The sequence below is a fragment of the Anser cygnoides genome, chromosome 6 (assembly GCF_040182565.1).
Source record: "Anser cygnoides isolate HZ-2024a breed goose chromosome 6, Taihu_goose_T2T_genome, whole genome shotgun sequence".
NCBI lineage: Eukaryota > Metazoa > Chordata > Aves > Anseriformes > Anatidae > Anser > Anser cygnoides.
The window spans coordinates 36,006,484-36,028,817 of NC_089878.1; the positions used below are offsets into that span (position 1 = coordinate 36,006,484).

The following is a 22,334-nucleotide window of genomic DNA, read 5'->3' on the forward strand; positions in this document are numbered from 1 at the left end:
TGACTCCAGGCTCTGGTCCCACACCAGAGGGACAAATCTGCGCCCAGCCAGGGTCATTGCTGCCCACAGGCTGCTCCAGCACTTCTGGCCCTGCCGAGACATCATGCCCGTGGCCACCTGGTGTACCCAGAGGAACCCCAAGCCTGATTTTCAGCCCAAACCCCTGCAGATGCACTTCAGAGGAGGAAATAATCTGCAGATGCTGACTGTTCCCAGCCCTTGTCTCGCCTAAGGGGACAGGGACAATGACCCAGGTCCTTGCCAGGTTCCTGGGTGGACTCCTCTCACTCCCAATTTTATGTTTTAACATTGTCCCGTTTCACTGTTGGCCAACTATCTGCAGGCTTGTGAATTGTCCCACAAGCTGTCATGACTGAGAGCTATTTAATGCACAACAGCTATTATTTTCCAACTATTGATACCCTTGAGGCTTTTGTGATCCCCTCTCAATAACTCCTTGCAGCCCCTTTCCTTCTAGGGCAGTGCTGGGTGCATGCTCAGGGTAAAATGGCACAGGCAGGTGAAATATTTTTTTTTGAATATTGATGTTAAACGGAGTAAAGCCACATCGATGAACAAAACAGGAGGTCTGCCTGGGGGTGGTGTGACCAGCTTCTCCAGGGGATTTTTTTGCAGAGCAATGCCAGCCCCCCGTCTTGTGTTCAGTCCGAGCCCGTGTCAAACTGAAGTGCCTGAGACTGGGCTTAAAGCTTGCAGAACATGGCTCCGTGGGGAGTTAAGTAGCAAATCGACACCAACATCTTTCATAAAGCATACACAGGCACCAGATAGTTTTTATTTTTGGCTCTCTGAACTTAGGCTTTTGTATTAAATGGCAACTGGTACCTGAAGAACTTCCATTTGTTTTGTGGGTTACAGAGTGGGGAAAGCACGGGCCAGACGCACTGGTTTTATTTTATTTTTGATAAATGCTCAGGAAGCCGGGAAAACACCGCTGCCCTCGGTGTTCAGGTCTGTTTGAACAGCAGAGCTTATCACTGGGAGCCGGGGCAGCGCTGCCAGGGGCGTTGCAGCAGGGCCCGCACCCACAGCCTGGCAGGGAGCCGTTCCTGCAGCATTAGCATTCGCTGGGGCACCTCCCGTGCAGGGAAGCTGGCCCAGATTGTGGCTGTCTGAAAAATACAGCTCGGGCTTCGTTGTCCTTAAAATGAAAGGCCGGCCCCGCTGAGCGCGGTGCAGGAGCCTGCGGGCACCTCCTCCCCTTCAGCCCAGGCCAAGGCTATTCAAGAAAAAGGGAGAAAAAGGTGCTGTTTGCCTTTCCAAGTGGAGTTTTACATGAAACAGGAGCTAAAAGCCAGGGAAATGCAATGAAAGTACCTTGAAACTAAGCATTTTCTCCCCCAGATACATGGGAAGCAGAGCTGTGGAGCTGCTCCAATGGCACCACCCAGCAGGGCACAGGTGGTGGGCGTTTGCAGGGCCAGCCCCTCTGATTCCTGCCGCAGATAAAGTGGGGGCTGTCTGTCTGCATCTGTAACGTTGCTGTGGTCCTGCTGGCTGCTGTGTGACAGGCACTGACAATTTGCTGTGAGTGTTTTGGGGATGGGGCTGTGCGTGGACAGAGGGAATGTACAGCAAGTGCTACCTGTCCCCAGCCGTAGCTGTTCCCTCGGCGATTGCAGCTGCTGATAGGAAATCTTTATTTTGGTAAACTTTGGGCTAAATGTCAACCCATGAGATTTTTTTTTTTTTTCCTGTGACTGTGTCTTTGAAAGTAGGAGTTTTGCTATTACTGGTGTGATTTGATAAGCCTTGTGCAATGTGAACAGTTCATTTCTCCATGAACCGTTCATTTCTCCCTGCGAGTCCAGAAGGAAAACTTGAAACGTGAAGGAGCAATAATTTGGGGCACACAGAAGGCAAATATTTTATTAATGCTATGAGCACCAAAATGCAGTGTGAAAACAGACACGGGCTGATGTTTTTTCTCTACCCTTGCACTCCCTGGGTTAAAACTGTTTATAGCAAAGCTTGAGCCCTTGAAAGTAGTGTATAAGCAAAATCTCTGCTGCTTGGAAAAGAGCCACCTAAAAAACAAAGTAACCTGTACCAGTAGGTTTCTATAAGCAAATATAAGTATTGTACCTTACCGTGTGCCACATGCTGAGATAACCATTTCCAATTTGTCAGGAGTCACCTTTCCTTTGTACCCATAGCAGAGTTTATTTGTCATCCGGATGCTAATCAAGGCGCTGATAGACCTTGAGGTCTGAATGCTGCCGGTGCCCTCACAGCTGTGCCAGGCACGTTGTGTGAGCCCGCTGGTGCCGGCCACGCCGGGAGGCCAGGGCAGGGTGGCTGTCACCCACCCGTGGGTGCAGGAGTGGATCCTGGAGCCTTCGGAGACTGCTCAGAGAGACCGCACACAGGTACAGCAGTGGCACCGCAGCTGTGGTGTGAGCAGGGGACCTTCCTCATTTCCCCTTCCTACCCTTTCCCCCCACCCTTTTCCAGCTGGTGAGCTGGGACAAACCACACGCGGGGCTCAGCCAGACCCCTCCACTCCCTGCTGCCGCAGCAGCCACATCCTGGAGATCGGATCCCAGAGGGGGCCTCCTCCCGGCTGGGGGTGGGACCGGGGGCACCGCGGGGGTGTCAGCACGGCACGTCCCCAACACCCGCGGCATCGTGCCGAGGGAGCTTCTGCACCAGGCACCACCGCGCACGTAAGTACTGGGCTCGGGCTGCGCGGGCATCTTCAGCTTCGCTGGCATCCAGCAGCACGAAGGCAAACTCGCTGTCTCGCCAGAGGTCGTGTCGAAGCTGTAAAGAGTTCGTCAGTGGGTTTAACGAGGCTTAATTCTGCCAGTGCCGGTGCAAACCTGGTCCAAACCACTGCAGCGTAAGCACAGAAACAGCTTTTGAAGCTGCAGTCTTTTTAGGAAGCTACATAAAAATCTGGGTTGTCACTGAAGGAAATGTCCAAATGAACATTATTACCCCAAAGTTTCTATATCAGCCTGACTAAAAGAAATCCTTTTTTCTCTCTCCGTCTCTTTTGATTATTATTATTTTCCTCATTTTTAAAGTTAACTAGCCGCAGTTTAAACAGCAAAACACATAATGAAATAAATGGGGCAAATTCGAGCAGCCAAAAGCAGAATGAAATAAATGAGACAAATTCCTCGAACTGCACCTAACATGAAAATGAATCTCGGCTGTTTGTTAGAGACTGCCGAGCCGGGGGTGGGCAAATTAAATCACAGGAAGCACGGGGAGTTGGACAAGAAGGGTTGATTATCTAAATCTCCTCTCATTAACTGCAAAATATTTTTTCGAGATGGAAGGCAGTAAAATATTTCAGCGGAATGTGCCAAAGCCTCTTTGTGTGTTTAAAGTGAAAAGCAAAGAGCTGAGCAGAGGAATGGGTAAACACGGATGCTACCGCTTGCTTCTCGGGCTGGCAGCATATATTCTCACCCCATGTACAGCCAGGTGTAGGCATCCTTTTCTCAGGCAATGTCTGTGCTTGGTTTCCCCAAGTTAATGCTGGGGATTGCAGTGCCAGGCACCTGGAAAAGAGTCAGTGTCTGCTGGCAGGTGGGTGGGAGGGCTCAGGAGGGTTTGCCCAGCCAGGCAACATCGTGGTCTGTCTGTGCACGTCCCCTGAGTGATGGCCCTCCAGGTAATGGATTCGATTTAGCTGCAGTTTGTTGGTCTGTCTTTCTAATATGCAGGCTGGATTGCCTCCCTTATCTAAGGAAGCCAGACTCGTTAAATCAGCCCCAGGCAGGCTGCAGGGGGGGCTCAGCTCCATGGCCAGGGGGCCCCATTACCTTCCCCTGCTGCACCAGCCAGCCCTCATGGGCATCTGGGAGAGAGCAGTTTTTAATGCTCTTCTGCCATCTCTTCCATCTTTTCTGATTAATACATGCAGGTTTGCTGCGTGAGAGGGTGTGAGACACGGGAAGGGTGCTGGGTCTGCCCTGGTGGTGGTCCTTAGGAGGAGGTGCTGCTGATGTGGCATGGTGGCAGCCTGTATTCGAGCTCTGGAGCAGCACCCGCTGTGTCCTCGGATAAAGAGGAGCTGCAGGAGTGCCTCCTGCTGGAGTCCTTGGCACGTGGGGAGCTGCAGCTCACGGGATGCAAAAATAAAGCCTTGTCACGAGCTGGACGTTATTTTTGGCAACGGGAGAAAGGAAAGCTGAGCAAAGTCAGGCAGCTGTTCTTATCATTGAAAAGAGACAGAAGTCCAACGAGAGCAATAAAAATAACCAGGGGGGCTAGAAGGGGGTTGGCCAGGGGAAGGGAGGAGAGGGGGGAGTCACGGGCAGGCCCCTGTGTGTGGCATCTGCAGAGGGTTCCTCTTCCTCCTTGTGGGTGAGGACAAGACCCGATGGACACAAAGCGTGGTTTTGGTCCTTCCCAGCACATGCCTGGTGGTCCCCGGGAGCGCCCACTTCCTCCCCGGCCCTGGGTGTCTCCCCGCGCCAGGTTTCTCACGGCACCCATTCCAGTAACCCACGTGGCTTTTGGAAAGTAACTGCTTTGCTTGTGGGAGTTGCACCATTATCTTTAGAGGAACTAAAAATTACAGAGTGCGTTTTAAAGGGTTTTATTGTTTTCACCCCACTGCCAGCACCCTCTTTAAGCACATCAAAAGATTTAAAAAAAAAAAAAAAAAAAGAAAAACACGATAAAGACATCTGCTAGCATCTCTGGAGAAGTGTGCTGTTCTTTCTTCTAATCCAGTCCAAGCCTCTCCATGCCTTCAAGGAATAGGGGAATTTTTCTTTTCCTTAAGAAGTGTCTCAGGACCCTTTCACCGGGTAGTAAGAGTACCCTGTGTCAGCACCGCTAAAAAATACTGGCGTTTCCTTCGCAAAGATTAACCATGATACATGACCATTTGCTGCTCAGACCTGATTTATGGTTTCTATCGCAACATTGCATAATATTTCTTTAAGCACTCCATCCCTAATGTAAATTAGCTGGCGGAGGATGGGAGCAAAGTCCTGCTCCCATCCAAAGTCCCTGTTCAGCCACGCGAGATGCCTTGGGTTTATCCCAGTGTGTATTGAGCATTGTTTGCTGTTTCTTTCCCGGGTGCAGGGGATTGCTGTGGAGAACTAGCTGTCCCCCTGCCGTGCACAGCCTCCCGAAACCCGGCATGGCTTCAACCATGCGGAGCCTGATGGCTGACCCCAGCAGGTACCTCCGGTCCTTCCGCGTCTTCCTGGCGAAGTCGACCGAGCATCAGTGCATGCAGGAGTTTGTGGAGCGGCAGCTGCCTGGCGTGCTGGCGAGGTAACGGGGAGAAAGCCCTGCCCGGTGCTGGGCACGGTCCTGTGGTGGTGGCAGGTGGCTGCTGGTGGCCTTGGCCGCCCGCGGTAGGGGAGGTTTTGTCTGCGGCACAGAGCCTGCCTAGCAGGGAGGAGATAAGGCTGGGTGGTTTCTTTGCATGCAAATGTAGCTCACCCCGGATAAGCCTTGGCACATGAAAAATGCAGTAATGCATGTGGAGACCTCTGCAAATTGCCCAAATCACCAGAAATTGGCATGTCTGAAGAGCAGAGGTCTGAATCTGAGCCCACCTGCCTGCTCATGGGCATGCATGTACCTGCACATACTGCACAGGGTCTGTCCTGCAGGTTTTAATTCTTAGCGCTTCTGGCTCTTCACGTAATACATGTAACCCTATCTGCCGGGCAGCTCTGCTAACATTTAAAAATAATGTTTTGCAGTATTGGAAATGAGAAGCCTGCAATCAATATTCTAAGTGTTGGTGGCGGAGCAGGTATGCCATGAGCTTCACTGTTGATAAGCTTTAACCTTTTTTTTTCCGGCTAGAGGATTACAAGTTGCAGAGAAAAGTGGGGAGGGAAGGAAAGGCTTTTCTCTAAAAGTCCTCTGCAGGGGGCAGAAGGCAGTGGCCGGTGCGTGACCATAGTGCTAAACCAGCTTGTGCCCCACACCCTGACTCCTGCGTCTCCTCCAGGAGAAAACCCCTTTGCCACATTGCCCCTCGAGCTCAGAGAGGCTCCAGCTGCCCCTTGGGTTTCTGTGCCACCTGCTGATGGCACGGGGGGACACCGCCAACCCTGTCTGTACCTCATTGTCCCCGTCCCACCCCAGTGGCACCTCGCGGTGTATTTCCAGCCCTATGAAGGGCTGAGTGTCTTCTGGCCAGGTCTCACTGGGATCTGGAGTATCAGGAGAAGTAAGTCCCTTTTCTGATGTTAGCTGGGTGGAAAAACAATACCAACAGCAGAGAGTGCTTCTCTTCATTAAATTCTTGCTTAAGTTCCCCCTTAATTAAAGCCTATGTTTCCTGATTCTGCTCTGCCCATTAAGCCATCAGGCTAAAATTTTGTACGAACAGTTAATTTATTTTAAGTGCTTTAGTCATAACAACTCCAAAGACTAATCTCAGCTTTGTTAATCTCTCCTAATAAGTAAAAAATACATGTAAGTAAATGGTGGCTGTTAGTTATAAAACAGTGTGACAGAGCACAAACATTTCTCTCCAAGCAAGGAAAACCATTCCTTTGCCACAAAAAAGTACTGCTTTTAGGAGGAACACTTCGCTCGGTTAGCGAGGTGCTTCACTCCCTAACCAGGGGCACTCCAGCCTGGCATGGTGGATGTGCGGGCAGGAACCAGCAAAGCCCATTTCCTGGCTCATATGTCCCCACTGCGGGTCCCTGGGGACCTGTGCAGGAGCAAACCTGGGGGATCCAATTACCCTGCCTGACACCAGCCCCTGTGGCCCCATCCCCTGCACTGCGCAGGGAGGCAGCATGGAAGGCAAGGATGCTTTCCTTCCACTTTTCCACCTCCTGTGCACTTTTTCCACTGTGAGGGAAAAGCAAGCCATTTAATGTAGCATCATATCCCATTACCCCCGCCCATCTCAAGCTCCTGCCTTTGCCTACAGCCTCTGCCTTATTAAGTTCACACTCCAGCGCGCAGCACTCTGTACCTTTAAAAACCATAAAAGTCATCAGCGCCGCTATAAAGCAGCAACTGTGCTATAAACTATCCCGTTACGTAAAATGTTTAATTAGAAACTTAATGGCGAACATAGTGGTAGCCTTTAAAAGGTAATTGTGTTGGAGAGTTTAAATAATTCGGATAGCCTAATTGCCAAATTGTTGATAATGCAAGCTGCCACAGATTTGACTGTAAAATGCCTCAGGACACTTGTTTGCATATAAAAGAGCTAACCGAAGTCAATTAAGGCTGTGGATTAAATTATGAATCAAAGTTATTTTTTTTGGTTAAAAACAATACAAGGGTGGTTTGGCCGCAGAGGAGTGGAAGGAAATATATTAACCTACCTGCATATGGAAATGGAAAATTCAATTATTATTTTTTTTTAATCAGGACCTGCACAGCCTTTTCAAAGGGCTAATCCATTTTATAGAAAGTTGGTAAAGAAACCAAAAATAAAAATATGTTGCAGTAGGAACTTACAAATTCTGTGTTTCCAGAGTTTACCACAGCAGCCTGCAAATGACAGACTTTCCTCTGAATTTCCAACAAAATACGGGGTTTGCAGTGATAGCAAAGCCACAGCTATTTATGCTACTTCAGAAATTCAATTTCCCTTCCCTTAAAGAATGTGCTTGCCCAGATGTCACATAAATTTTGGTGTTATTAGTTGCTTTATGAAAGACATAAGTCTAAAAGATTGAACTCTTCCTTGCTTTTTATGTGAAATTCTGGGGGCATAAATGAGCAGGTGAGACCCTCGGGCTGGAGTGTCTCATGGTGGGGCCAGGAGCAGGCAGAGAGCTCCTCGTGGTGCGAAGGACCCTCCAAGGGGAGGACCATGTGCTGGATTGAGCTCCAGGGTACATGTTACAGCCGGCATGGCTCTGCTTCTTCTATTCATTATTTTCATTTATTTATTCTTCTGTTGTCTTTTTCACCTACATTTATTCTGTCGGAATAAGCAGAAGCAAGCCCTGCAAGAGGCAACCAAGCCAGCCCCATGCTGTCCCCAGACCGATGCCTCAGTCAGCAGCATCATCTCCCTGAGCTCCCTACATGGCAGACGGGGAGAGGTGGCCAAGAGCAATGGCAGCTCTGTTTAAATTTAAAACCTTACATGTATGGGTGCTTCCATCGGGAGAATAATTGCAGCTGGCCTGAGTGGTGCCCAGGGAGAATTGTTCCATACGAAGAAAATAGGTCTGGGGTATTCTGTAAGCAGGGGATTAAGTAAATATAGATGGTATGTGCACTACTCATCTTACAGAAAAAGTCACAGTATGCTAAATCTGGACAAGAACATGTTTTTCATACTTTCAGTGTGTTTACATATTCTCCTCTCCCTCACCCCCATGACACGTTAACCACTGAGGCCAGACCTTTCTTATTGACTCCCTGGTGAGCTGGGACCATCCAAACCGGTACCATCATGGTCATTTAGCATTTTCCCCAAGAGGTTTGTCCATGTCTAGAAAACACAAAGTCACACTGCCCACATGACTGTGTCTGGTTCCCCTTGGCACTGGTGCTGGTGGTCAGAGAGGAGAAATAGATAGTTGGGACTGTTGTTTATTTTATTAGATCCTACAGCTCTGCCCTCAGTGGTAATCTGCTGAGAATTCAAAGCACCTACATGTAACTGTCTGGTACATTTTTGGTACCCATAGGGCAGGAATAAAACTTCAAAACTGGCCTTCTGATGGTACTGGAGATGATGTTTGCCTGAGCTTTGCTTTCATCTCTTGTGCGATGTCGCCTCTTTCCCTAGGAGAGATTGACCTGCAGATCCTCTCAGCTGTACAAGCCAGATATCCAGGAGTCACCATCAACAACGAGGTGGTAGAGCCAAGTGCCGAACAAATCCTCAAGTACAAAGGTATTTTGACATTAAATAAATTAAATTTACATTAAGTATGCTAAATGCATTAAAAGAGTTGAACGCTGGACGACCCCACGTTCAAAGGCTTTCTTGCCAGAATTGGCTCTTAAAACTTAAGAAAGTCACTATTTTATGCTTTTCTGACATCACTGCTTTTCTACATTTGCTTTCTCATTATAATCTTTGTCTCTTCTCATTATCATCTTTGTCTCTTACACTGCAAAGAACTCAAAGAACATGGCAAAAGCTTGCAGGTAGACAGACTTTAAAAGTTAAGCAAGGTGGAAAGTGGTGTGTGACTGTACGGGAACGGAGCAAAGACCACGTATTTCAGAAAGAATTCTCCTTCAGCTTGCACTGAGCTGGGATCCTGCAGCAACACTGATTTTAGTGTCTCTTGGTAATTCTTACATATCTTAAAACAGTTTCCGAGTAGCTAATCCCCACAGTGTGAACTGCGTTAGTTTGCTTTAGAAAACATTGCATGGAAAACAAGCTGGATAGGGGAGGTTTTTGCTGTGTGTCTGCTCTCAGTGGCTTAGAGTTCGTTTCCTTCCATCAGTCTGACAATCTGAGCTATGCTCATGGGGGAAAGCAAAGCATTTTAAAAGGACAGAGAATAAGGAGGGATGTTTTGGTTAGATTGTCCTACAAAATGAACGTTAAATATCAGTCCACAGTTTGATTACATTGCTGGTTTATCACTGTATTAACACCTACCAGGCTTTACCTAGCATGTAATTACGGTCTTGTATGGAGGTTACACCCATCACATCATATAGGCCATGAGAAGCCCTGAGCAGAGCCCAGCTTGCCAGAAAACGGCTGCTGAATGGATGTGGCAGTAATGAATGAACCTCGTCAGTGGTCTGCGTTATTGGAAATGCTCCAGAGTAAATACCAGATTATAAAACCACATTGTAAATCTTACTCTTACTCTTGCTAAGGTCCTTGAAAACAAAGCATTCCCAGCATGAAGCCACTTGAGGAAGCTAAAGGGAAAAAAAAAAAAAAGGCAACAGTCAGAGGAAATGCATCATTTCTTGATACCTGTCTCTGTATTACATGGACCTGATCTCTGAAAAGATAGCTTCCCAGCAGCTTTTATGTTGTTCCAGACTGAGATGGTAAAGAATGGGCAAAAGAGCATTTGCTCTGTATATTGGATGATTTGGGCACTAGATTCACTGGCTGCCATCAATTAATTGGCGGTCCCGTTCTATTTCAGGGAGTTTCTTTCCAGCAGAAAGTTAAAGAAAATATAAGATGTTGTCCGTATTTTAAATTTTATGCTAAACTGGAAATGAAATATTCATCTGAATTTCTTTCTTTAAACTTTCTTATTTGGTAATTAATCATGGCCCCAGTAGGTATCATTAATTAGGTTTCTGAGCCCCTTTTCCGAGGAGAACTGGAAGCATTATCTGTGCCTCTGAGGATTCGGTAGCTATGTTTTCTGCCTAACCAGCTGCTGTCTCCTTGGGAAGGAGAAACTTGGGAAGGAGAAACTTTCTTCCTGGGACTCACAGTGATGACAAAATGAGATTTCTCCTAGGCCGTGGCATATGCCAGAGGCTCCCATAGTCCTATGTCCAGTGCCCAGGTGAAGCCCCTTGGTTACCATGGCCTGGGCTTTGGTGGCACCATGACAAGCCGTGCTGCTGATGCCCAGGCATCACAGTGCAGCTGTGCTCAGTCCAGCATCAAGTCAAGGGCGTGCGGATGGCTTCTGGCCCAGACAGCAATCTGGGTTGTAATGAGGATAAAATTTAAGGAAAACTTTTCAAAGCTGTTAGGGTGATATGTTTTGGGTTCGGATGAATCTTCAGACAGCAACTTCCCATAATCAGAATGAGTTTGTCCTTTCTGAAATGTTGGCTTTAAAAGCCCACTTTGGCATGCAATTCACTTCCCTTCCTAGCGTCTCCTTGCAGACTGCCTAGCAATTGAGCTGGAGCAGATTGCACCAGATTATGTGTGATGGTGATATGAACTGCTGCTGAAGCAAGCCCGAGTTTAAAACAGCAAATTAAACCTGAACTGCAAGTGCTGGGGCCAGTGACAGATAAATGGAAGCAAGCAGAGCAACAGCAGCAGCAGAAAGGGGTGGCCCATTTCCATCCACAAAAGAGAGGAGATAAGCACTGATGGAGCATTTCTCATCTCTCCAACAGGGATATATCCTAACGGAGCCCAAAAGGAGGAACATTATGATTAACGGAGTAAAGGCACTGGTGTTAGCAAATCATGTTGTTTTGAGCATGTGTTCTGTAGCTAAGGCTCAGTCTGCCTTTGGGCCATTTAAGTTTTAAATTTATGTTAACTCCAGCGAAGCACGGGAATCGCATCAGGGATAGCTTTGTCCTGGAGCAATCCTGAGCCCCAAGCAGGCGCACAGCAAGATGAGTTCCATATGCCAGCAGATGGACATTTGTATTCCAGCATCTCCTAAAATGCAAAATCGTCCCTCAGTGTTGCTACTATAAAAGCAACGAAATGCAGTGGTGAGCCAGGCCCCTTGGTATAACTTATGCTTTGAATCCACTCCTCCAGCTTTCTGCTTTCATCTGCCATTGGATGTGCATTGCATCAAGGTCTGAAAACACACCATGTGTCACTCTTTCTAAAGTCTTTTCTCTAAATCACTGTTGTCCCTTTCACCTGAAGTGGTTGGCCAAAACTCTGGACTTTTGAAAATCTCTTGTATTTGAACACAGCAGAAACCCAAGGTCAGGAGATGGGGATTTGCTCGTGAAGCAAAGCTCCATTCCCTTCATCCTCATGATGCTCTCTCTGGGTGAGCCACTTGTCTCCTCTGCTCTTTTCAAGTTTTTAATTGTGCTTGTCTCCAACACAGCCCCTTTGATCAATCTTCAAGCTCCTGTATTTATTTGGTCAGACTCTGGAAAACCCTTTGCCGTGGTAAATGGAGCTTGAGCCAGCCATGAGAAATTTTCGTGTTTTTTTTTTTTTTTTTTGATCAGGTAAAGAATGGAGGAGACTAAATGAGGGTTCAAAGGGGAAAGAATCAGACCCTCTTAAGGTTTCACCTAACAAAGACCTGGACAGCTGCCTTCTTACACACAGCCTCAAGGTTTTAAGTATTCCATTGCTGTGTTAAATCGGTAGCAAAGCACTTTGCCTAAATATGACTTTTGGGTGTTATTAAAGCTCTGAATGGAGATCGATCCCATATTTGCAATTGAGATAACTCTGTCCTGTCTTCTCCCATATTTCAGAACGTGTGGCGGCGACATCAAACCTCGAGAATGTAAAGTTTACCTGGCATAAGGAGACAGCTTATGAATACGAAAGTCGAATGAATGCAGAAAAGAAGTCTAAAAAATGGGACTTCATTCACATGATTCAGGTAAAAGTCTGCAGAGTAGCTGTTGTCAGAGGTTTGGCTGTTTAAAGTGTGCATGAGGTATGTGACCTCATTATCCACTCTAAGGGGGAGACAGGTGAGTTTATTTCTCTATAATTTAAAGTACTTAAGCAGAAGTGAACTGCAAAAAAATGAAAGATGAGTTACAGCAAAGCAGCTTTGAGCACAGTAGTCCTATTAACCAGGATGTGGGCGACAGTCAACTAAAAATACATTTTAACTAGTGTTTTCAAAGCTCCTTGTCCTCTCTGTGAAACTGCCTTTGTATTCCCCAGTATACCGAAGCCATTACAAGCCATCCTCGCTGCTAGAGGAAGGCAGAACTTTTTATCCCAGGTTAATGAGTGAACATGAGCTCGGTGCTGGGGAGGGTAGGTCTGAGCCCGTGGGGCTGTCCTTGCCAGCAGGCTGGCACCCTGCGGATGGGCCTTGGCACCTCGCTGCTCTCCTGTCCGGGTTGCTCCGTGTTACAAGTTATAATGTTCTCTAGGACCCCACCATGTCTCTGTAAGCATTTCTGCTCTTCCCAGATGCTGTATTATGTGAAAGACGTCCCAGCGACTATCCGGTATTTCCACAGCCTCCTGGAAGGGCAGGCAAAGCTCCTCATCATCGTGGTGTCAGGTGAGAGCTGCTCCACAACGCGCTGGGTGAGGCGAGAGCCGTGGGCACCGCTGGGGTCCCTGCGAGTTCAGCACAGGCTGGCCAGAAAACAATGTGTATTTTTGTTTTAAATATCCCTTTATTGCCTATAGAGGGAAACTGGAGTAAACGGTGCCCATTCACCTGCGACTATGGAAACCTGCATCTCGTCTACATTTGCCCAGCTCTGTGCTGCAGGTTGCAAAGCGGAAGGCTCTGTGAGGCAGTAAACCCATGCCATGGGCACAAAACACTTTTCTCTCACCTTCTCCCCTTCCCCATCCTACAGCCAGGCCAGTGACAGAGCAAGATCTCCTTTAGCCTCAGCTACAGCTGTTCCCTGTAAAAGGCTCTTCAGGCAGGGCACAGCATTGTCTCGCTCCTGGAGATGTGCAGCATTAAGCAAAGAGCTACTGCGGGGCTCGGCTGCGCTGTACAGCAGGTGTTAGAGGACATATGGCTCATTTTCTTCTCAAACTGCCCATCTCCTTAATATAGTCCTTTTGGGTGGAAAACGGCGTTTTCAGGCTGTTTGAGATCTGAAAGAAATGCTCTGTGGTCAATCCAAGAGGAAAATGTGGGAGTGGAGAAGGCTACTGCCTTTTAATACTGTGGGCAAGGTATGCTAGAGGTATGGTAGTAGTGGGTTCTGCTTTGACTCTAGAAAGCCTTTAATTTGCCTCATGTAAACTACAGACATTTTAGTTGTGTAAACAGTCACATCCAACAGTTTTTTTTCAGGGCTGTTAAGTACCATTTGTTCAGAAGTTTAAGCTATTTTTTATTGAATTTGGCCGTATCTGCAAACCGTAATGTATTTGAAGTTCCTTTTTTTTTTTTTTTTGTCTTCATGAAGTGTCTGCAGAGAAAGTGCACTTCTCCAACCTGAATTTATTCAAACTATTTTTCTTCAAAATTTTTTTTTGGTTTAAAGCAGTACACTACAAGAATTCTGTATTTTAAATGATCTGAGTTATTGTTCTTGTTGTTTGAGTAATGAGAATAGATCATAATATCAGTTTATTGCTGATTACTTGCCTGTAGTTAATTGAAACACTTTTCCAGTTGCTTAACCTGTCCCTCTGGATATTTGTGAAATGTGAATACAGGGAGGAACACATGTCTATTCAAAATTAATTTGATTAAAAAATTGAATTTATGAAAACTGTTTGAAATCCTCCCCAGGCCAGGCAGTTCTTTGTTTTCTCATTCCTCCTGTTTCTTCTCTTTGCACCTTCAACACATGATGCCCCACGGTTGCATGAATAATTTCATCTCTTTTGCATTCAGATGGAGCAGGTTAGACACACAAGTGCCCACTAATGGCTGTTTCTTCTGCAGATATGGTTAATGGATAGGGTGGTGTCCCTGTGAAAGTCAGAATTAGTCTGAATAACGTGGTACATGATAACCTGTCTGGAGAGACGTGCCCGCTATAGAGAAAGAGGGCAGAAAGTGGTGTGGAAATTGCTGGGTCCAACAAGAAAATGGGAGAGAGGAGAGGAGCTCAGAATAGCAGAGGGGAAATGAGAGGAGAAAACCTTGAGGGAAATAAGTGTATAGAGAAGGGAAGGAAGACACTGCTACCAAAATGAGCACTGAAGCAAAAAGAGGTAATGAAAGATAAGCAGAACAAAGCTCATTTCAAAAAATGAAGGTAATGTCGTCTCCAACACAAACACATTAGGATATGTTAATTAAAAACCATTCTGGGAATAGGATTGATAGGAGAGGGTTTGGTCAGTCAGTGAAGGTTGCAATGCCTCCTGTTCCATCCCTGCCAGGAGAGCAGGCGAGTTGCAAGAGCTATATGGTGTTATTTTTAACACATTTAAAAAATGTGTTTACATCGCCTTGAAAACAAAAGTAGCGCCATATGCTGAGCCTATCGAGAGCTATTATAATAATGCTTCGTTCAGGTAGTGTATAATTGCTCGGCTCAGAGATGGCACTGAGTCACACAACACTGACACCAGCAAATTTTCTGCAATTAGCGCTCTGCATTCAATTTCCACCAGGTGAAAGAAAATATTGTAGCCCTTCTAAACACCAAACTGTTTATTTGACTATAAATAACTGTTTGCAGATAAAGCATTTGCAAAACCGCCGAGCAACTGGTTTTAGCAGTTATGGAGATTTATAGTCATAACTCTCAAGAGCTGCTCATTAGGCTCAAAGTTATTTTCATCCTGTCCAGTCATTCTGGGTGATCCTTTTATAAATGGCTTGTAGCAGAAGTGCTGAAGCACAGATCCAGGGTGAGGGAAAACAAAGAAGCGAAGATGCTTCTGGGAAGGTTTTAGCTTACCCAGCTGGTTTTCTTCGTAAAATGTCTCTTGAGAAGAGGAGTGAGCGTGTGTGGGCTTAGCATGGGCTCTCTTCTGGAGGTGCTTGAGGTGCTACAGGAGCCTTTTCCTCCCTGACTCTTCATTTTTGAGCAGCCCAAATAAAACACAGCCCAGACGTCCTTCTGGCACCACTGGGGAGGTCTGCTTGGGATGAGGGGAGCCCTGCTCACTGCCCATGCCTGACAGCAGCTGACCATGGGAGTGAAAGCTGCAGGCCAGGAGGATGGTTTTTTTGACCACACGTCCAGCTGCATGGTTAATGTGACCAGGGTTTTGCACCCCATGCATTTCATGTTACAGGTAGATAGTTTACTGGCAATAGGTGTTTTAATGAAGCTCTCATGTAGCTCAACCAAGAAGTAATTGGGTGAAGGAATGGGAAAGTATTTGGTCTGCCAAATTGGTGGCTGATTTAAACTTAATAGCTTAAATCAAGATGTTAGTAAATATCTGGTGGTTAATATGTGTACTATAGAAGCATGCCTCTCAGAGGTGTCTGCCACTGCAATGACACACATGCATGGAAAAGAGTTGGAGCACGTTGGGAGAGGAAGGGGGGAAGATTGTGTGCACTGAGCTGGGGGCTCAGAGGGAGCTGGGGGTTGGTGACATGTCCCTAACCTCCCACAGCCCCAGCCCAGAGGCATGGGGCAGCCAGGCAGCCACCTCCCCTCTGGCCCAGGACATGTGCCCCAACTCTGCAGACAGCTGCAGGAAAAAACAAATGCTCAGAAAAAAAAACACTATGAAGAATTTTTTGATCATTTTTTTGTTATGGTTTATTTCTCAGAAAACAGTGGTTGGGAAACACTGTGGAAGAAGTATGGATCTTCCTTGCCTTTAGATGACCTCTGCACTTATGTGTCCTCTGCTGATATCAAAAGGATGCTGGATTCAGCCGGGCTGAAGTACCAGCTCCACGAGCTCCCATCCAACATGGACATAACCAGCTGCTTTACCGAAGGGGACGCAGATGGGGAGTTGTTGCTGGATTTCCTGACAGAAACATGTAACTTTTCTAAAACTGCTCCTCCTGAGCTAAAGCATCAGATAATGGAAGAATTAAAAAAGCCCAGATGCAGCGAAAAAAGAAATGGGAAGGTGCTTTTCAATAACAACCTGAGTGCAATAGTGATTGAGCCCTGAATTAACACATTTTGTTTCTAAAACATTCTTTATAAATGGATTGGTTTACTTCTACTTAGTTTACTTCTTGTAGCCTGTTAAGAAGTCATTACTAACATCTGTTGTTATACGTGAACTTTAATAGTGAGATTAATTCTGTACTAATCTATGAACCTGTAACTCGGCAGTAAATTGTGCTTTATCATATGGATGTTGTGTAATCAGATGTAACTTGGACCACCAACTCAAACACTGCAGAAACCAGACCACTTCCTCTGGCTGATGGATAAGAAATAGCCAGGAATCCATGATTAGGTCATATTCATTTAAAAACTCTCTACAGACCAAATACACAATTTTCAACTTCTCAGTGACTCTTGCAAGACGTCATAAAAGTGATTTGGGTACCAGGTCTGTACTGGTACTGCAAGAGGGAAGGGTTTGAAGGTGGTTGTGGCACAGGAGTGGTAACAATCAACCTCGAGAGGTGGATTTTGCTGACAAGTCCTGATACAAAGCCTTGGTTAGGAATCAGCTGCTGCTGTTACACGGGGCCTTTTCTAATTTTTAATTAAACACACAAACCTTCTGGTTGTAGCCTCTAACTAGCCTGGCAGCAATGGCCGTGCATGCCTTGTGAGATTTCTAGCTTGGAAGATGTAAAAATAAACCCTGAAGTCAAGTGACAAGTTTCAGTGGGATTTGTTTCCTTGCCAGTGGAACCACATCAGGTTGGTCTGCCCGGCACATCGTGTAAGGGGTTCAGCAAGAAGGTGCTTCTCCTCCTCAGCCCCTTCTCTCTTCAGGGCTGTCTCTGCTCCCAGAGCTGATGCATTTGTTTTGTTGAGTGATTTCATGGGTTTAAGAAGTGCTGTGCTCTCTACGGGGCACAATGCGTAATGGAATACAATACAGTCATAGAATGACTTTAATAGCATGAATACTCAGTGTATCCAGTGAGACAGGTGTGATTTCTGCCATTGAAAGTATTTGGTCCAGGGTAGAAATGGTTTATTTAGGCAGTGCTTTAGTAGCATGAAGTGATGTTTTAGTTTTGCATATGCATTTCTGAAACAATATAGATTATTGAAGATTTGAGGTGATTTACAAGAGAATGCATCAGGCACTAATAGCCATTTATATTCATTTTAGAGTGAATTATTTGAAACACGCAATTCTCCTAGTGATCAAATATTAATTCCAGTGTGTTTTAGAACATTTCCACAATATTTCTCAGCTGTTGAGCCGAAGAAAATCTATTGCCACTTTTACACAGCCCGGTGCACAGATTCTTGCATTAGGAGACCTCGGCATATCTCTAAGCTGCTACAGTGATGTGCCAGTGAGGGAGAGAAAGAAAAATCTCTCATTAGGACAGATTCCTGCACGCATTTCTAATGGAAAGCACATTAAAGTTTACAGTTATTTCCATAGCTCTTTTGTGTTGTCAACGACCTCTTGTTAATGGTGCTTGTGGAGGCAGTGACCTCTGAATATTGCCACACAGCCCTGTCAGAAGTGACGTATCTTGGGGAGGCACAGAAAGGCCGTAACAAAAGGAAAAGCTGAACTACAGCCAGCAACAGGATGCACATGCGTGGCCTGTTGTTTCATGGTTTAACAGAGGTCAAAACACCAGAAACAAATGCTTTAGAGTTTTCTGGGGAAGTTTGTTCCAAAGATTTGGCAATGGTCCCACCTCTTGCCTGGGAAGGAGAGAGGAAGGACAACAAAGAAGATCTGGGGAGAAAAGAGGACATTATGGCCAGAAAAAAAAAAAAAAAAAAGGAGATTCAAAGGATGACAAAGGGAGTGCCTGCTGAGTGCATGGTATTGCATGGGGGCCTTTTTAAAAAGGACATTTCACTAGGGAAAAGGCTCTTTCACCCCAAGCTGGAGAAGAAAACTCCTTATCTACATTGAGGAGGGCATCCTCTGCCATGACTTTGAATTGAAAGGATAACTTCATTAAAAAGATGAGGGTGGCAGTGGGAAATGCAGTGAAGTCCATTTTGTGTATGCATCTGCTTCTGTTGAGGGGCTGGGGAAAAACTGAATTAGAATAGCACCCTTAAGGGATACATTATTTTTAATTTTAAATTTGCAACACACATACTTTCAAGAAGTAACTGCTGCAAGTATTACATAGTAGGAAATGAGTGTGCGGAAGGACAATTTTATGCTCATTTGACCATAAAAAAAGAAGGATTTTTTGTAAATCTCTCAAACGACTTCATAATAGCCTGAAGAGCCACATTTTCATGCGAGAATCACCCTTAATTGTACAGCAAGATGCTGCCGCTCCAGAGCATGTCTGGGGAGTCCAGACCCACTACGGACTTCGATTCACATGGCAATTTTGAGCTTACCTGTGGGCTCTTCACACTGAATTAGTTGTTTTCCTCCCCAAAAGCCTGTCTTACCTCAACCTGCAGAACTTTATTCCAAAGGCAAGTGTCCAGATCTTGCTCTTTGCAAATCTGTGGAGGCCAACGGGCCAGGTCTGCCTCACTCACACCCCTATAAGGTGAATGTATACCTATAGGGGGTATTTATGTGCTCTGTGCAGAGGTTTACTGAGAGCAGTGGCCTTAAACTGGCATAAATCAGACTGAAACAAGAAAGGTATCAGGCTACTTGTATTAAAGACACACCAGTAAGGATCCTCCTGCATATTCTTTGTGCACGGATATCCCTTTCTGGCTGAATAAGTTTTAGATATGAAATGTAAACATTTTACAGAAATATGGCTCAGCAAATATAACCCTAAACATTGTATCTATACGTGCCTTTTGTCAGAGTTGGTTCTGAAAAATTAATTAAATAAATAAATAAAGGAAAGACATCCTTCTTTCTTTTCATCTCACAGGCACATAAGCCTGGACTGAACAGATTATATTAGGGGTTCAGGGGAAAAAGCTAGAGGGAGAGGAAAGGAGGAGGAGGACAATGAGGATGAGGAGAAGGAGGAGGAGGAGAAAGAGGAGGACAAAGAGGAAGAAGAAGAAGAGGAGGGGGAAGAGGAGGAGGACAAGGAGGAGGAGAAACAACTCTTCATGGAAACAGCTAACCCAGCAGAAGTGGGGGTCCTGATGCTGTGCCAGGACCTTTCCATGGGAGGTTTTCAGGGCAGAAAGGGGTCAGCCCCGTGTTGGTGGAGGAGGCATCGCTCCAAGCAGTTTCTCCACATGGGAGGGCTGGGGGAAAGAAAAGTGGGCAAGGAAAAGACTGAGGTCCTCCGACAGAGCCTGGTCTTCACATGTACATCCCTCCCACATCGCATACATCTGTGGGAGCAGCTTCAGAACTGTGCCTTTAAATCATACCTAGAAAAATACTCTTGCCGCTCCGTTAATTACAACAGCAAACTAAACAAATGCACTTACAGCTCAGTTGCTGTCGCCATTTCGGCATCAGTGTAATTCATGCCTGCAACCCATGATAGGATTTTTAATGTCGTTACACAGTAGGGCAAAGTCTTCATTTTTAATAAAAATACAAATGCTAAAATGAAATGGATTAATATCTAATTTTACATTTTCATTTACATGATGTGCAAAATTATCTTAAATATTTGTTATGGATGGAGTGGCTTTCCACCAATTTAGGCTTTTTTCGAACTGGAGAATGTTAACATAAATTGTAGCATAAATCATTGCCTTGTAGAGTACCAGAAGGCACATATAAAAACCCATATCTTTACTGCACATATTTCCCATTAACCATAATCTATTAGTAATTGAAGTTCATTACAAATTCTTGTAGACTTTATTGCTATCATGCTGCATGACATAGTGAACCTGGCTTGCATAACAAGAAGTCCTTGCTGGGAAATATCCTATTAACAATGACAGTGCATTTGTCATTGTGATAATAAATCCAAGAGCTGCCTGTAGATTATAAATTATTGCGGCGCCATTTCCACTGTTGTAGTTTAAAAGTTTTGTCAGCACTTCCATTTTAAACCCCCGCTTTTCAGGGAGTTATAAGTTGACCATAAAAATCTGCAGTGAGCTGAAACTCAGCTTACAAGGTCTCAGCCTGAGAGCACGTTTTGTCCCTCGGCACCATTCCTATTTCATCCACAAGAAAGTCTTAAAAGCCGGAGCCGTGTTTGTGGAAGATTTTGTCTTCTGCATTTGCTCAGCTTCTAATTGGAAAAACAGGCAATTTGACAAGCAATTTGTCCATAATCTTTCTTAAGATTTTGGTATAATTTAAAAATATAGCAAGACAAAAAGATGGGAGCTCGCTGAGTTTAGCAGCTGAAAAAGCCTCAGACTTTCTCTGCAGGACTTTGGGGGGACACTGGACGAGCCCTGCTTCTCTTCAAAGGAGAAACTGAAGAGGAATGATGTTATCCATATGCCTTGCAAAGGGGTTTTAAGGATTAATTACTAAAGTTGAAGTTCTGGCATCCACTCAAGCCATCCTTCATCATGTCTATGCAATTCTTTGAGCACTATATAGGGTTTAAGTGTTATTAAAAGAAAATTGCCACACAGTTGAACTTCAAGTGTTAATTATGACTCAAGATATAAATGACATCAGGTCAAACCTTTCCCAATTTAACTCCGTAATTGACTTCAGCTCGCTACACCAGGGGAGATCTAGCTAGCTGAATGCATCTGTCTATCACATTTCTCTAGTGCCTATAGCAATACATCTAATTATCTGGACGTAACCATTATGCCTCAATGGCTCCAAAATACAGTAGGATGAAGCCTTTGACTCCCTGAAAACACCAGGAAAACTTTCCTTCCCACCATCAGGACCAAGTTTTCACATCATCCTTCAATTCATGCTCTGTCTTGCAGTACTGCTTGTGTTTTCATGGGGTTGATAACAGATTTTGCAGAAAATATAGCGATCACCTTTCCACATCCATAGCGTCTTCCACCTCAAAATGCTCCAAATTGCTTTAAAATCTTGATATGCAAACCCAGTTCACTTACTACTGAGGTGCAGCAGCCTCCTGGGTGAGATTCAGCAGCTGTTGACTGGATCATGGCACCATTTCACAGCAATTTACAGCAGGGTGAGGAAGAGGCAACTGTCAGCAGGGGAAGCAGCAACTCCAAGGAGCAGAAAGCAACTGCTGGGGCTGGCACCCCACCAGGGTGTGGGCATTAACATGTCTCCTCCACACAACATTGATGTCATCTTGATGCTTTCCCTCTTCCTTGGTGGTGGAGCAGAGGGATGTGGGGCTGGTCCAGAGGGACATCTCAGGACAACCCAGCAGGTCCCACAGATCACACCAGGTGTGGGAACGAGGGCTTGAGACCAGCTTTTGTGGTGCAGTCCTACCTGTGTGCCCCATCTTGCTGGTGGTGATGGGTGGCTCTCCTACAACCCATAAAGTCAGCCTTCATTGCTTTGTACCTCCCAAGACCTCATGTTCAAGTCTTCAGAATGTCTTTGCGCAACAAAAGACACTTCACCACAGGCCTTCACTACCCACCAGTCTGTATGACAGGCAGAGCTGGATCTGATGGGTGAAAGGGAAAAGAAGGTATCTTCCTTCTTAGCTTTCATTCCTCTTCCCACTCCCAGGTGAATGAGGATGGTGGTTAACGGCGATGCATGGATCTGCTGGTCTGGGCTGGTCCTGGTGTGACTCATGATGGTGCTGTTGGTCAAGAGTGGATAACTGCTGTAAGTGAACATGGCAAGTCACAGATTTCTTAGTCTGGTGTATTCTGGCTGAATTATCAAGCCTCTAGACAGAACCAAAACCAAACAATCAAAATAAAATAAAATAAAATAAAATATAAAATAAAATAAAAAATAACCGATTCATGACTTGCTGAATTCCCTAAACCATATCATCCTTTGGTGATGTCATTCCTGTGTTGAAATCCCTAAACCTCAATTGTATCATGCTTTCCCACTCTAATAGAATAAGACCTAATATTTGAGACTCTTAATGCCATAAATACTTTTTGATGTTTTATACCAGAGTGATTTTGCAAAAGTGTCAGTGAGATTCTTA

At 45.5% G+C, this 22,334-nt stretch overlaps 1 protein-coding gene across 2 annotated transcripts; it reads left to right on the forward strand.

The window, feature by feature from the left end:
• The first annotated feature begins 2,256 nt into the window (after nucleotides 1-2,256).
• LOC106039378 (histamine N-methyltransferase) lies at nucleotides 2,257-16,546 on the forward strand. Of its 2 annotated transcripts, none has more exons than XM_013186502.3 (7): nucleotides 2,257-2,390; nucleotides 5,074-5,268; nucleotides 5,706-5,758; nucleotides 8,726-8,833; nucleotides 12,076-12,206; nucleotides 12,755-12,848; nucleotides 16,005-16,546. In XM_013186502.3, the coding sequence occupies exons 2-7, from the start codon at nucleotides 5,132-5,134 to the stop codon at nucleotides 16,358-16,360; spliced, it is 879 nt and encodes a 292-aa protein (XP_013041956.3). In that variant the 5' UTR covers nucleotides 2,257-2,390; nucleotides 5,074-5,131; the 3' UTR covers nucleotides 16,361-16,546. The 2 variants fall into 2 exon arrangements, with proteins under 2 accessions (XP_013041956.3, XP_066855362.1); XM_066999261.1 differs by lacking the exon at nucleotides 2,257-2,390 and adding an exon at nucleotides 2,559-2,687.
• Nucleotides 16,547-22,334: the final 5,788 nt, after the last annotated feature.